The sequence below is a fragment of the Miscanthus floridulus genome, chromosome 3, assembly GCF_019320115.1.
Source record: "Miscanthus floridulus cultivar M001 chromosome 3, ASM1932011v1, whole genome shotgun sequence".
NCBI lineage: Eukaryota > Viridiplantae > Streptophyta > Magnoliopsida > Poales > Poaceae > Miscanthus > Miscanthus floridulus.
The window spans coordinates 55,890,461-55,907,029 of NC_089582.1; the positions used below are offsets into that span (position 1 = coordinate 55,890,461).

The 16,569-nt window shown below is 54.5% G+C and overlaps 2 protein-coding genes across 2 annotated transcripts; one reads left to right on the forward strand and one right to left on the reverse strand.

Moving 5' to 3' along the window:
• Positions 1-1,903: 1,903 nt before the first annotated feature.
• LOC136543764 (uncharacterized) lies at positions 1,904-2,206 on the forward strand. Its single transcript, XM_066536128.1, has one exon. The coding sequence runs from the start codon at positions 1,904-1,906 to the stop codon at positions 2,204-2,206; it is 303 nt and encodes a 100-aa protein (XP_066392225.1).
• A 3,876-nt stretch (positions 2,207-6,082) lies between these two features.
• Positions 6,083-7,765, reverse strand: LOC136543765 (uncharacterized). Its single transcript, XM_066536129.1, has 4 exons — positions 7,574-7,765; positions 6,740-7,169; positions 6,587-6,669; positions 6,083-6,469 (listed from the first exon to the last, which is right to left on the reverse strand). Exons 1-4 carry the CDS (start codon positions 7,763-7,765, stop codon positions 6,083-6,085), a joined length of 1,092 nt encoding a protein of 363 aa, XP_066392226.1.
• Positions 7,766-16,569: the final 8,804 nt, after the last annotated feature.

Consider the following 16,569-nt stretch of genomic DNA (forward strand, 5'->3'; position numbering starts at 1 on the left):
GATGGCGGAGGAGCCCGGCGATGGGCTCGCGACATACACCACCGCATCAACGACGACGAAGGGGACGATCGTCCCCCAATCTTCAATCGCGCTAGCCAGAATGTCATGGCTACAGCGATGCTAGTGCGCGCGATGCCTAAGCCCTCTACCATGGAAGGGCGATGGGTTCACGGTGAGCTCCAGGATCTCCTCGAGACCGCCGCAGTGCAGTAGGCAGAGAGTTCCGCCTCTCGGCGGTGCGAAGCCATCTCGGACCTCCCCTCAGCACCGCATCAGCGGGATAGGGGGGCCTCGATTCTCCTTGAGCCCGCTCGGGCGCTGGCAATCAATAGGGTCCCCTTGGTCCACGATCGCCTCGATAATCGACGCGAGGCACAGGGCGACCATGAGGTGGTCGGCCGGCGATGGCGCCATGATAGTGAGGGACCCGCTCGAGGCTACCATCTGCATCGAGGCAGCCATTATGACAGTGAGGAAGACCACAGTCCTTCTCCTGAACCACCTGGCCCTCGAGTCTTCAGTAGAGCCATCTGTAATGCTCAGTTTCTAGCCTAGTTTCGCCAGCCATCCAACCTCACAAAGTATAGCGGTGAGACCAACCCTGAGCTCTGGCTTGCCGATTACCACCTGGCTTGTCAGCTAGGCGACACGGACGATGACATGCTCATCATTCGCAACCTCCCCTTACTCTTGTCAGACTTAGTGCGAGCCTGGCTCGAGCACCTTCCTCCCTCTCAGATCCACGACTAGCGCGATTTGGTTGGGATCTTCGTCGGGAATTTCCAAGGCACATACGTGCGCCCTAGCAACTCCTGGGACCTTAAGAGCTGTCGCTAGAAACTAGACGAGTCTCTCTGAGACTTCATCCAGTGCTTCTCTAAATAGTGCACCGAGTTGCCCAGCATCGGTGATTCAGAGATCGTCCAGGCTTTCCTCTCTGGCACCACCTGCCAAGACCTGGTCCGAGAGTTTGGCCGGAACGTGCCACGCTCGGCTACCATGCTCCTCGACATCGCCACCAACTTCGCCTTAGGTGAAGAGGTTGTAGGGGCCATCTTCCTCGAGAATGACGCCAAGGGGAAGCGGAGGGATGAGGCCCCCAAGGCCTCGGTTCCCCACATCCCCAAAAGAAAGAAAAAGGATCGCCAGGGGAAGCGGGCCATCCTTGAGGCCGATCTGGTTGCGGCCGCAGAACGCAAGAATCCCCAAGGCCCTAGGGGCCCTAGGCCTTTCGATGACATACTTAAAGAAACCCTGCCCTTACCACCAGGGCCCGGTAAAGCACGCCCTCGAGGATTGCTCCTTGCTGCGGCATTACTATGCCAGGCTCGGACTCCCCAACGATGATGCCAAGCAGAAAGGCGCCGATGACTGGGACGATGACAAGGACGACAGGTTCTCCGAGGTGCACAACGCCTTCATGATCTTTGGTGGACCCTCGATGTGCCTTACGGTGCGACAACAAAAGAGGGAACGCTGAGAGGTCTTCTCGGTCAGGGTGGCCACTCCTCGGTACCTCGACTAGTCTTGGGAGGTGATCACCTTTGATCGAGATGACCACCCCAACCATGTTCTGAATCCCAGGTAGTACCCACTTGTTGTTGACCTGATCATCGGCAACACCCGACTCACCAAGGTGTTGATGGATGGAGGCAGCGGCCTCAATATCCTCTACGCCAACACCTTGGAGCTCTTGGAGATCGACCGGTCGAGGCTCCAAGGTGACGCCGCACCTTTCCACGGCATCGTGCCAGGGAAACACACACGACCCCACGGGCGCATCGACCTTCTCGTTTGCTTCGGCACCCCCTCCAACTACTGCAAGGAGGTCCTTACCTTCGAGGTGGTCAAGTTTAGGGGAACCTACCATGCCATCCTGGGGCGGCCATGCTATGCCAAGTTCATGGCAGTCCCCAACTATACCTACCTCAAGCTCAAGATGCTGGGTCCTAGTGGTGTCATCATGATTGAGTCCACGTATGAACATGCATACGACTGCGACGTCGAGTGCATCGAGTACGCCGAGGCTCTCGCGGAGGCCGAGACCCTCATCACCAACCTCGACCAACTCAGTGGCGAGGCGCCTGACTCCAAGCATCGTGCAGGGGCATTCGAGCCTGCGGAGGCCATCAAGCTCGTCCCAATCAACCCCACCTGCCCCAACGACCGGGCGCTGAGGATCAGCGCCACCCTAGACATCAAATAGGAAGCCATGCTCGTCAACTTCCTCTGTGTGAATGCTGACATATTCGTGTGGAGTCCCTCGGACATGTCGGGCATACCGAGGGAGGTCGCCGAGCATGCCTTGGATATTTGGGCCAGCTCTAGACCGGTGAAGCAACACCTATGCCGATTTGACAAGGAAAAGCAGAGGGCCATCGGCGAAGAAGTGCAGAAACTCTTGGTGGCCGGGTTCATCAAGGAAGTGTCCCACCCAAAGTGGTTGGCTAACCCCGTGTTAGTTAGGAAGAAAAATGGGAAATGGAGGATGTGTGTAGACTACACCGGTTTGAATAAAGCATGTCCAAAAGTCCCCTTCCCATTACCTCGAATCGATTAGATCGTTGACTCCACGGCGGGGTGCGAGACCCTATCTTTCCTTGATGCGTATTCTGGTTACCATCAAATCAAGATGAAAAAGTCCGACCAGCTTGCGACTTCTTTCATCACCCCATTCGGCATGTACTGCTACGTGACTATGCCTTTCGGCCTCAGGAACGCAGGGGCCACGTACCAGCGGTGCATGACCTAGGTCTTTGGTGACCACATTGGGCGAACCGTTGAGGCCTATGTGGATGACATCGTGGTCAAGACCAGAAAGGCCAAGGATCTCGTCGATGACTTGAAGATAGCCTTTGAATGCCTTCGAAACAGGGGCATCAAGCTCAATCCCGAGAAGTGTGTGTTCGGGGTCCCCCGAGGCATGCTCTTAGGATTCATAGTCTCGGAACACGGCATCGAAGCCAACCAAGAGAAGGTCTCGGCTATAACTAGCATGGGACCAATTAGAGACCTCAAAGGAGTACAGAGGGTCATGGGATGCCTTGCGGCCCTGAGCCACTTCATCTCACGCCTCAGCGAAAAAGGCTTGCCTCTGTACCAACTCTTGAGAAATCCGAGCGCTTTTCTTGGACCCCCGAGGCCGAAGAAGCCCTCGACAGGCTCAAAGCACTGCTCACAAATCCTCCCGTCCTAGTACCCCCAGCCAGGGATGAGGCCCTCTTACTCTACGTCGCCGCAATGACCCAAGTGGTCAGCGCTGCCATAGTAGTAGAAAGGCAAGAAGAGGGGCATGCTCTACCCACCCAACGACCTATTTACTTCATCAGCGAAGTGCTCTCTAAGACCAAAACATGCTACCCCCACATCCAGAAGTAGGTCTACACCGTAGTCCTAGCCCGGTGTAAGCTGCATCACTACTTCGAGTCCTACCCAGTGACCGTGGTATCGTCTTTCCCCTTGGGAGAGATAGTCCATAACTGGGAAGCCTCAGGCAGGATAGCCAAGTGGGCCATCAAGCTTATGGGGGAAGCCTTGACTTTTGCGCCTCGGAAAGCGATTAAGTCTCAGGTCTTGGCCGATTCTGTGGCTGAGTGGACCGACACCCAATTACCACCTGCTCAAGTCCAGACAGAATGCTGGACCATGTACTTCGACGGGTCTCTGATGAAGACCGGGGCAGGCGCGGGTCTCCTCTTCATCTCGCCCCTCAAAGTGCACATGCGCTACATGGTGTGGCTCCACTTCGCTACCTCCAACAACACGGCCGAGTACGAGGCCCTCGTCAACGGCTTGTAGGTCGCCATTGAACTTGGGGTACGGCGTCTCGACGTCCGGGGCGACTCGCAGCTCGTCGTCGATCAAGTCATGAAGGAATCAAACTGCCTTGACCCCAAAATGGAGGCTTACTGCAAGTTGGTATGTCACCTAGAAGACAAGTTCGACGATCTCGAACTAAACCACATTGCGCGGAAGTACAACGAGGCCGCCGACAAACTGGCAAAGATGGCCTCGGCACGGGCTCCGGTCCCCCCGAACGTCTTTGCTAGGGACCTCCTCAAGCCTTCCATTGACTACACCTTTGTAGCAGAGGAGGGCCCACCTGTCGAACCCACGACGGGGCTCGACGCCCCCCTCTGCTGCTGAGACTCTCTCGACCAAGCCCGAGGTCATGGAAGTCAACACCGAGCCTCCCTAGACCGACCAAGACGTGGATTGGCGAATCTCGTTCCTTGATTGGCTTGATTGGGGAGAGCTTCCTAGTGATAGGACCGAAGCCCGACGGCTTGCACGCCGAGCCAAGACTTACGTCCTCTGCAATGATGAATTGTACAGGCGAAGTCCCTCCGGTGTCCTCCAACGATGCATCACCGCCAAGGCAGGCCGAGCCCTGCTTTGGGACTTGCACACAGGGGCCTGCGGGCACCATGCGGTGCCTTGGACGCTTGTGGGAAACGCTTTCTACCAAGGGTTCTACTGGCCGACGACAGTCGCCGATGTCACCAAGCTAGTACGCTCCTACGAAGGATGCCAGTACTATGCTCGGCAGACACATCTCCCGGCTCTGGCCCTCCAAACCATCCCCATCACGTGGCCATTCGCCGTGCGGGGGGCTCGACATGGTTGGGCCTCTACAAAAGGCCCTCGGGGGCTACACACATCTATGGGTATCAATCGACAAGTTCTCCAAATAGATCGAGGCTCGTCCGATCAATCAAATCAAATCCGAGCAAGTAGTGTTGTTCTTCACTGACATTATCTACAGGTTTGGGGTTCCTAACGCCATCATCATCGACAACGGGACACAGTTTACCAGCAAAAAATTATTGATGTTCTGCAATGACCACCACATCCGTGTGGCCTGGTCGGCCATAGGACACCCAAGGACTAACGGCCAAGTAGAGCGTGCCAACGGCATGATCCTACAAGGCCTCAAGCCAAGAATTTACAACCGGTTGAAGAAGTTTGGCAAGAAATGGCTCGCCAAACTCCCATCGGTCATCTGGAGCCTAAGGAACACTCCAAGCCGAGCCATGGGGTTCACGCCTTTCTTCCTGGTCTATGGGGCCGAGGCCATCCTCCCCACTAACTTGGAATATGGTTCCCCAAGGCTATAGGCCTATAACGAACAAAGTAACCGCACCACCCGAGAGGACGCCCTCGACCAACTGGAGGAAGCCCAAGACGTCACGCTGCTGCACTCGGCTAAATACCAGCAAACCCTATGATGCTATCAGGCCCGGTGCATCCGAAGCTGAGACTTGAAGGTAGGCGACCTGGTGTTGAGGCTGGCGTAGAGCAACAAGGGTCACCACAAGCTGACCCTGCCATGGCAAGGACCGTACATCATCGCCCAAGTGCTAAAGCCCGGAACCTACAAGCTAGCCAACAAGAAGGGCCAAATCTTCACCAACGCTTGGAATATAGAACAGCTATGTCGCTTTTACCCTTAAAATTCCAAGCATTGTATATATGTTATTTCTCATAATACAATTGAAAAGCGTTCTTTAGTTGTTCTAATTTTTTGAGAAACCCCCCCCCCCTCGAGCCCATCGTTGGTCTCAGCAACATGAGGACACTGTAAGGGAGACTCGGCTCTGCCTCCGTAGAACCGAATCTCCCTCGGGGGCTAGATGGGGGATTCCCCCTAAGTCCCACGCGCCATTTTTAGTCATTTTTTGAAAAAATTCCTACGCCAAACCCTCTAGCACGCTCTGACGAATTGGTTGTGGAAAACCCATGGACCACAAGCCCATCTTAGGGCCAGAAGGCCGGTAGAGTTGTGAGACGGCCTAAGCCTCTGGGCTACGGCGCTCCCTCACCACCTTTCGCCCAGGGGACGGCTTAGGCTCCAAAGAGGTTTTTTGCAAAAGAAATCAGATCAGAGACAACAAGAGGGCAGAGGCTCGGAAATACAAGACGAACGATTAAAGAAACACGAGTACTTCAAAAGAAAGGCCTCCACGGCCACAAACGTTATGATACATAGTTAATTCCTATCCTATTTACATGGCCGCTTGGGCCTAGGTCAAGGCTCAGGACCCCTGGCATCGGCAGACGATGGGGGAGGGACCACCTCCTCTTAGAACAACGTTGCTAGCGCCATGCTAGGGCCTTCCACCACCTCCAACAGCTTTGTCACCACTTCGTCGGCCTCATCATCATCATCGGGCAAGACGTAGCCATCACTGATGGCTTGGAGGTCAACACCGACGTAGTGCGAGGCGATGATGGCCAGTGCATGCTTGACACCCGTATGCAGTGCTCCTCGGAGCCACTCATGCACTTGACCACTCAACGCAATCAGATGGCTCCTAAGGGAGCTGCCTGACTGAACCCCCTCGACCACCAGGGCCTCGCAGGCAGCACGAGCGGCACCCTTCAGCGCATCGTGCTCCTTGATCTCAGTCTCGAGCACCATCTGCACCACGACGGAAGCCTCGGTAGCCCGGGTGACCTTTGCCTCTGACTTTGCACCACGAAAAACGGAATGGGGTTGAGCGAGAGAAAAAAAAAACAAGCTAAATAGGGATGAAAGCCTACAGAACTCACCCTTGGCCTTAAGCTCCTAGTGCCGGGCCTCGACCTGAAAGGCCTTGGCTTTCTCCTTTAGGTGCTGAGCCTCGACCCAAGAAGCCTCAGCCACCCTGGAAGCTTCACTCCCTAGCTCTGCGTCACACCAGGAAGTTAGGGAACAAACATAAGAAAAAGCGAATAAAATGAAGGGACTAAGACTCACCCTCGGCCTTTCCCCTCCAAACCACAGCCTCGGTTCGCGAGGCCTCAGCCGCTGCAAGGGCCTCATCCAAAGCACCTTTCGTCAGCTGGTGCGCATTTTGTTCCGCCCCTAGCTGCCCAGCAAGAGCCATGGCCGAGGCCATAGCTTCTATGGCTCGAGACCTAAAGGCATCCCGATCACTGGACACACGGGTGAGCTCCTCCTCCAACTCCTTGACCCGTGCTACTAAAGGGGCGAGCTGCTCCTGGGCCATGGTCACCTCGACCTTTGCGTCAGCACAACGAAGGTAGAGGTCCTCCACCTTCGTGCTCCGCGCTGATAGGAGCTTGTTGGCGCCTGCAAGAAGGCCCTTCTGCCGCTGAAGCTGGTCCCAGACATCCCTCTCCCACCGGAGAAAGACCAACTTCCCAAGAGATCGGGTCTCGAGCTCCTGGGGGAAATAGAACCGGGGTCAATCCCTACAAAGAAAACTCAGAAAAAGACCACCGCATGGGAAAAGAAAGCACGAACCTAGGCGACTCTAGGCAGATCTTTGGCCACCACAGACAGCGTCGTCCATAGAGATTGGTCCGCCAGCTGGCGATACTGCTCGAACATGTCCCAGCGACCGCCCTCGGCCGCGTCCTTGAGGGCAAACAGAGGCTCTGCCTCAGGATCATCCTGGCTTTGCCACAGGACATGCGGGTGGTTCCACCCGCAGGGCTCGGGTTGCACCCACGCGAGGGCCAAGCTTCCCTCGCCTAGGGTTGGAACCGGCTATTCCACGACACTGGCCACCTCGGCGCCGGCCATCTCCTACGCCCCGGAAGTATCATCGGAGGAGATCGGAAGAACTTCCACCTCCCGGGCGCTCTCCCACAACGGCGTCGGGCCTTGAACCAAAGGTGCCGCCAAGGCCTCTGCGGCCCTCGTCTCCACTTCCTGGGCTGACAGCCTCGCCGCATTCGCATTTGCCTTGGCGGTCCCAGGGGCTCTGGCCTCCGCCATCATGGCCTTGGTGGTCTCAGGGGCTCCGGCCTCCGCCATCGTGGCCTCGGTGGTCACGAGGGCTCCGGTACCCGCCGCAGCGGCCTCGATGGTCCTAGGCGCCGCGGCCCTCTGTCGCCCCGTCATATGGAACCTCGGGGACCTCAATCCTAGTGGCCTCGGTAGCTAAAGGAACCTCGGCTGCATCCTACCCATGGGCCTCACCATCGTGGGGTGGAGGCGCTCCCTCCCCCTCCTATGTTAGGGCCGCCTCGGTAGCCCCTCCTTGGGTGGCCGGCTCCTTCGGGTTGGCCCTTGCCGATTGCCACGCCATGTTGTAGGGCGGCTTGCGCCTCCGCCACCCAGTGGGTGGTGGAGCCAGGGTTAACCTTGAGCACTTTAAGGGGCACCAAGGTAGGCACCTCCGTAGGTCACTTCCGGCTAAGGACAAGACGTTCACAGGGTCAACACAAGACAAAAGAACGAACGGAAAGCACTGCGACCCCACCAAAAATACACCTACCTTGAGCGGGGCAGCAACCGCTTCACCACAGCAACCCTTGTTGGCAGAGGCGGTGACGGCGGCAGAGGCATGGCCTCTGTGTTCATCGGCGCCAGTGGTCCTCGATGGACCCCGACGCCCCCTCGGTCCCCCTGCGGGGGCAGTTGCGTCGCCTCCGCCACCACTTGCTCCACCGCCCTACTGCTGAGCCCACTGGGCTTGACGGTGCATTTGCCCAATGCCCGCGCCTCAGGCGTGTCGGACTTGGCCCCGGAGTGGGCAATCGCCGACCCCGGGTTAGCTCCTCCTCCTCCTCCCAGGAGTGCCGGGCTGCTTGCCAACGCCCTAGGCACCACCTCCCCTACGTCAAGGAGATGGTCCAGGGGACCTCGCCCCATCCCAACCTCATCATCCCCATCCGAGGCATCCGTCGATATCGACGGTGACGAGGATTCCTCCAACAGGAGGCCATCCTTCCTTTGCTGCCGGTGGCGCTTATCCAGTTCCTCACGCGCAAGGATCTTATTTGTGCGCTTCACCGCCTTGGCGTCTTTCCGCTTTTTCTGTGCCTCATCGTGCGCCCGGTTGATCACCTGCCGCCTCGTGTCCTCGGGAATAGGCGGCGGAGAGGCGTGCACGTCCCTCATCCCCTGCAGGAACGGCGAACGCGCATAAGGGAACGAGAAGTAAGGAGAAACGGAGGAGGCTCGGGGGCTACAGCGGCGCACAACTTACCAGCGAGAGGAACCCCCATGATGGGCGCATCACGATGGGGGTTAGGTTGCCGCCCCTCAGCTTCGCCTCCACCATCTCCCCCACCCAACGAAGAATTTCCTCGTCAGAAAGGGCGGAGGAGGACATCCGGATGCCCTCATTGGGCTCACCCGGCCTCATCTCGAACAGGCGCCGCTGCCGAGCCATCAGCGGCAACACCCTCTGACGATGGAAGGCAGCCACGACCATAGCCGCGGTAAGGCCACAGCCCCATAGCCTCTCCAGCCCCTCTAGAAGTGGCTACAGCTTGGGCTAATCCTCCCTCGGGACACCGTACTTCCACCTCTCCAGGCAGCTCCCCACAATCCGCCCAGTGTAGGGGAGAAGTCCTTCGTCGTTGTTGTGAAGATAGAACCAGCTCATGTACCATCGGTGATTGGATGACGCGAGCTGGGCTAGGATGTAGAGGTGCTGACGGTCCTAGCGCACTTGGAGAGTGTAGCCGCTGGCCCTCGTCACTTTCCTCATGCCTGACATGCCCGTTGGCTTAGTGGTATGCCCCGCCCAGAAGAGATGGAGCCACAACTCCCAATGGGGAGCAATCCCCAAGTACCCCTCACAGACGGCAACGAAGATGGCCGCCTGTGCGATGGAGTTGGGGTTGAAGTTGTGGAGCTCCATGCCATAGTAGTGCGGGAGCGCCTGCATGAACTGATCCGTCGGGACGCCGAGGCCATGCTTGTGAAAGGAGACGAAGCTCACGATGTAACTGTCACGAGGCCTCGGCTCTGGCTCGCCTGACGGAGCGATCCACTCCGACCTGTTGGGGTCTGTCATCGGACGAAGGAGTCTGCCGTCGACGAGCGACTGAAGCATCTCCGCGGTGACATCAGATGGATCCCAAGGGTTCGCCTCGATGACAATGATGTCGCTGGCCATGGATGCGGTGGAGGGATCGAATGCGGCGGTGAGTTTTTCTCTCTCTCTCTCTCTCTCTCTCTCTTTCTCGCTCTCTCCCTGGCTCGCTCTTCTCCCTTCTTCTTCCTAGCACCTACTGCTCTAGCGATGGCTTGATGGGGGCAGAGCTAACGCAGGCAAGGTAAGGTGAGGAGGGGCAAGGCTCTTTGCGTATTTATGCGGGGAGAAGGCGAAACGGACGGGCGATGAAATCAAAGAAGTTTCCCCTGGATCCGGTGCGGTTAACCCCGATCTGATTTTACCACCCACGCGCCCACCTTTTTCTCATTAATTGCAGGAACAGTTATGTCCCATCCACCACGTCACGCCCGACCACTGTGGCAGCAGGCGTCGTTCCACCTCCCTAGAAAACCACCTCGAAAGGTGCGCCAGCCGTTGATGAGCCAATGGGGAAGATATTCCCCCCTCCCCTGCCCCATTCCTTTCAGATGAAGGAACCGGGCTCTGAGCCTATTACGGTCTAGGGGTTCAAAGGCTGGGCCCCTAGGGGTTTCGACAGCCGCCCCAGGACAATAGAGTCAGGGACGACCGCAGGCGAGCCCACATGGGGCCAAGGCCCAAGCAAGCGAAACGCTTGGGACGCCCTAAGTCATGTCCGAGACCAGCAGGGAGGTCTCCGAATGGGATCCCACCGTAGGGAGGCACCGAGCCACCAAGGCCCAGCGAACGGCCTCGGCACCCACTAGAGAAACCCTCTAGGACTCTTGGAGTGTGTCTCTGGACCGCTAGCCGTCCCCTAGCGAACGGGGCATGGGCCTCTACTCGGATTTACCCGATAACAACTCACCGGAAGTGCCAACGCTCGTGCCCATCGAGGGTAGCCTGGCACATTCTACCCCTCCTTCCGAGCAAAAAGGAAGCGTGAGGGTCATACAAAAAAGCCAGGGGAACCCCTGACAGACCTCTTGCTCCATGCAGAGGCTAGGGGGCTCTTCCTACAACCTTGCTAAGACCTAGCAACCCCGGCTCGCACTCGAGGGGGCTCGGCAAAACAACCCCTCCTTCCGAGCGAAAAGGAAGCACGAGGGTTGTACAAAAAGTCAAGGGAGCTCCTGACGGCCCTCTTGCTCCGTGCAGAGGCTAGGGAGCCCTTCCTACAGATATGCCGACACCCTACGACCTAGGCTCGCACCCAAAGGGGCTTCGGCAAACAAACCCTCACGCGCGAGGGGCGTACAAAAAGCCAGGGGAACTCCCGATGGCCCTCTCGCTTCATGCAGAGGCTAGGGGGCTCTTCCTGCAACCTTGCCGAGACCCAGCGGCCCAAGCTCGCACCCAAATGGGCTCGGCAAACAACCCCTTCGTCCGAATGAAAAGGATATGTGAGGGTCGAACAAAAAAGCTAGGGGACCCCTGACCGCCCTCTCGCTCCAGGCGGAGGCTCGGGGGCTCCTCCTGCACCCAAGACAAAGACAAACGACCTAAGCCCGTGCTAGAAGTTTCGTTACAAATACGATAAAGGGCACCGAGCCCGTTACGGTCCAGGGGTTCGAAGGCTAGGCCCCCTAAGGTTTCGATAGCTGCCCTAGGGCAATTGAGTCAGGGATGACTATGGGCGAGCCCATGAATGGCCGAGGCCCGAGCAAACAATCGCTTGGGGCATCCTAAGTCGTGTCCGAGACCGGTAGGGAGGTCTCTGAATGGGATCCCACCATAGGGAGGCACTGAGCCACCGGGGCCCAGCGAATGGCCTCGGCACCCACTAGAGAAACCCTTCGGTACCCTTGGAGTGCGTCTCCGGACCACTAGCCGTCCCCTAGAAAATGGGGCGCGGGCCTCCACTCGGACTTACCCGATAACAGCTCACCAGAAGTGCCACCGCTCGTGCCCACCGAGGGTAGCCTGGCACATTTCACCCCTCCTTCCGAGTGAAAAGGAAGCATGAGGGCCGCACAAAAAATCAGGGGCACCCCTGACCGCCCTCTTGCTTCGTGCGGAGGCTCGGGGGCTCTCCCTGCGACCTTGCCGAAACCCTGTGACCCAAACTCTCACTTGTGGGCTCAGCAAATATGATAAAAACTCCTCACTCAAAACATGAAAAAAGCCCCTAGAGGAGTGACTCCACTCCTCCAGGGTCTCGGGGGCTACACCCGGCGGGTGCGCTCGCGCGCACCCACCGAAACCTCAAAAAGCAAAACACAATCCCTACGGGAGCGGCTGCAAGCCAAGTCTCGACAAACCCTTAGGGAGAGTGCACGCACTCCCCCTGAGGCTCGGGGGCTACTATCGGGTACCATAGAACGGGGTACCCCAAGCATACACCAAAAGAGTCACTTAAATCCCATCAACAACGAAGCCAGAAGGTAAGCCATGGGTTCATCGCCGGCCCCGTCCGAGCCCACCGGCTCTCCGCCTCGCCTAAGGCCTCGCACGGGAGGTCTCAATGCCCTGACATAATCTCCGCCTCGTGTGAGGCCTCTCGCAAGAGGCCTCGGCAAGGAGCCCAATCTCTGTCTCGCCCGAGGCCCCGTGTGTACAGCCTCGAATGAGACAGCTATTCTTCGTATCGCTCGAGGCCGGCTCATCAACAACCCGTCGCTCCCGCCTCGACCAGTCTTCCCGACAGCATGTCACGTCCTATTAATGCGTCAACCACTCCCGCAATCTTAGCTAGACGATGGCTCAACACTATGGAGTGGCCGACGGGACAAGAAGTTGCATCGGCGCCATACTGGTTGTGACGGGGCACGGCGGGGATTACTAGCCACTGTATTCTGGCGCTGTGCCCATGATCAACGCTCGCACTGCATTGGGCCCCGCAATCCCCGCCCCATAGACAACGCGGCATGGGAAGCCTGGCCTGGGTCATCATTGCCTCCGAACCAGCGTACCAGAACGATCGCTCCCTCCGAGCCTCGGCACCCTATGTCAGGGCCTTGGCCATCTCAAGATTCACGTCTACCGAGACCCCCACCACGGTTCGGCCTCAGCGCCAACCAAGCCCTGGCCTCATGCGCAGTCAACTCATAGCGACCGCACGCTGACCACCGCACCCGCTTTGAGGCAGCCCTAGAGCTTCCATGACACACAGGATTGGATGTGACCAGCACGTTGCCCCAGCACTTCAAGGACAGACCACTCCGACGACCACGCCGCTATAGGAATAGGCTACAGGGCTCGAACACGCCGCCTCCGTTCACACGACACCGTATAGTTAGCACAAGTACTATCCTTGTCCTCCCTTCAACTATAAAAGGAAAGGACTTAGACCATTTCTAGGGGAGAGACAGGCACTCACGAAGAACAACACCCTATAACATGCACACTTCCCCACCGCCTGAGAGCAACGTCTCAAGCAGCCCACATCACTCCCCGCCAAGACCTGGGACTAGCTCCCTCTCTCACCTGGCTTGTAACCCCCTACTACAAGCACTTCGGTGCAAGGAATACAAGATTGATCTCTCAGACTAGACGTAGGGCACCAATTGCCTGAACCATTATAAGCCTTGTGTCTCTTTGCATCACCATTTGAGATTGGGAACACGTAGCATAAATTCACTAGTTGGTTGAGGATCCCCCGGTCCTAAACACTGACACTTAGGGTCTCCTCCCTTCTTCTGCTGACCTTTGGACTTGTCACCCTCCTTAGCACTTCTCTTACATGCTGTTGACCTCCCCAGCTTTGATGCAGTTGTAGGTGGCAGTGGTCTTAGGGTTGGCAGGTTTGTTTCAATGAATGCAGAGGCTGGCATGGGTTCCTGTTGCCTCACCATGCTGCTGGTCTATGAAGACTGAGAAAACAAGTGTTTGTTAAAGAGGCCTCTTTGTTAAATGTGACAATAGTAGTTGTTAAAGCATAGTTTCATACCTCTTCTTCTAGCTGTGAAAGCATAGTGTTTGTTAACTGTGACAATAGTGGTGTGTTGGTTTCCTACAAGCATAGACAGTTAGCTATGCAAGCATAGTGTAAAATTGGTGTATTGTGAGTAAAATATTTGGTCAGTCCATACTACCTGTGTAATCATTGGTTCTTCATCTAAGTTGTCATCCATTTGCTGTGTAGGGTCCTCTTCTTGTGGTTCTTCCATTGTTTTCCTCACAGGCTGCAGTTTGGGCCTTATTCCTGACTTCCTTAACTGACAGTCTGCTCTGTTGTGGCCTTGATCCCCATAGTAGTTACAAGTCATTTGCATTCCATGCTTTGACATTTTTGTTCCACTAGTTCCTTCTAATTCCACTGGTTCTTTCCTTCTATTCTTAGGAGGTCTACCCACCTTCTTTTCGTACAGAGGAGGAAGCACAACAGGAAGTCCTTGGACCTTCTCCCAAATGGACTTGTCAGCACATGGATAGATCTTGGGACCATATGCAATCAGAAATATTGTTGAAGTATAGCAGTCATGGACCATTGTTTCAGTGGGTATACTTTCATGCCTTAGGCAAGAAATGGCATGTGAACAAGGTATACCAGTGAGATCCCACCTTCTACAGTCACATTGTTTTAGCTCAATGTTAACTACAAACTGATACCCCCTATCCTACACCTAAAATATACTATGTCCAGAAGGTGCTGCAAAACAAGTGTTGGTAAACTCTGAATTCTTTTGAACTTTCTTCCTAATCTTGGGGTAGATTGGTCCCTGCCACACTTGTCCAACCTCTTTCTCCTTGTTGTAGTACCTACTCATCAATTGGCCCTTGATGTGCTCCAACATACTGAGAATTGGCATTTCTCTAGCATCCAAGATATAGTTGTTGAAAACCTCACAGCTATTGTTCAAAAGTATGCCACACTTGCTGTAAGTGCTAAAAAATGCCCTCACCCAAGTGTTTGGAGGCATCCTTTCTAGCCACTCATATGCCTTCTGGTTTAGTGCCCTCATTTTTTCCATGTTTCTATTCCATTGATTCACAGTGGTGGACCTAGCACATTTCCAAAGTTGTATCTTCAGGTTCTCACCTTTGAAGTGCTGCTGGAAGTTGTTGTACAAATGTCTAACATAGAATCTATGCTCAGCTTCATGGAATACTTTGCTGCATGCTAGAATGAGGCCCTGCACACAATGAAAAATTGAATTAGGTCTACAACATTAGGTAAATAACAATAAGATTTACTATAACAGCAATGAATCATTAAGTTCTCACCTTTTGTTTGTCTGTCATAAGTGTCCATGGATATGTGTTTTCAATGCCAAGGTCTGCCTTCAAAGTTTCTAAGAACCATTTCCAAGTTGCTAGTGACTCAACTTCAACAATTGCTAGAGCTATTGTATAAATACAATCATTAGGATCAATACCTACAGCTATCAGCATTATCCCCCCATATTTGGTTTTCAAGTGACATCCATCCAAATATATTAAAGGTATGCAACCCTCAAGGAAGCCCCTCTTACAAGCATCAAGTGACATATAAAGTGAGGTAAAAAGATTACCATTAAGGTTCAGATACAATGTGCTGCCTGGATTGGTCCTTCTTAGCTCTTGAGCATAGTCCCACAGCAGCTTATATTACTCTGCTTCATCACCCATTACCCTTTTCATTGCTATTCTTCTAGCTCTCGCAAGCTTTGTCCTAGCTAGTGTCAGATTCCACTCTTTTTGCACTATTCTAGCAAAATTCCCTAGTGTCATCTTCTTATCAGCTCTGAAAGATTCCAAGTACTTATCAGCAAGCCAATTGGATGTGCACCTCTTTAATACCCATTTCTTGTGGTAGTTGTGCTCACCACAAAAAGTCTTTATTATCATTCCATGAGCCCTCCTATCATCTGAAGCATACAAATTCCAAGGACATCCTTTCTCACATATGGCTCGCAGCCTCTTCTTCTCATTCCTTGGCATCTTAATATCCACCCTGTGCTTCATACTATATTCTGTAATAGCCTTCCTTAGCAACTCTACAGACTCAAAGATCATTCCTACTTTGAACACTGGATTGACCAAGTCTTCATGCTTGAATGACTTGAAATTGAATGTGACATTATTTTCATCATCAGAGTTTGGAACCATTAACCCTTCATCATCAGTTGAGAAATCCTCATCACCTATGCCCACCACAACTTGAGCTCTCTTTCCCGTGGGTACCTTCTTTCCCTTGGCAACTCCTTGATCAACCACTTGGTCATCAACATTATCCATGAATAGATCATCATCTTCATTAGCCAGATCATAATCACTATCTTCAAAATTTGACTCATCTTCACTAGAACTATACTGCACATCATCTTCATAAGTTGCATCCACATCATCAGGAATATTGTTTCTGTTCTGCACTCCCACTCTATAGGGGCTCATAACCTTGGGCAGTGAACTTATTGGGTTTGCCACAATGTCATCCCAATCCAAGCCAGCTAGAGAGTCATCATGATCAGCATATAGAACAAATGTCCTCACTCTACCTACCAGAGAGGCCATCACCAAGATATCTGAGTCACTAACAATCAACCTAATGCCATCTGAAATGTCTTTCCCAGGTAAAAGCCAGTACATCTTCAAATTTGGGTTCTTCGGGTAGTGAAGCATGAACAACAAATCATTCAACCTCACTAGAGACCAAGTGCCTGCCTCACAATGATCAAAGCAGTGAACTTGCCCACCAACATAGGCCCGATTTACTCCTATTCCAGTAAAAAAACCTCCATGATGCATCTCAACCGTGAACTCACCACTATCAGCTCCTAAATTGGAAAGATTGCTAACAAATTAGGTCAATCCCAAACCCTAGACGAAC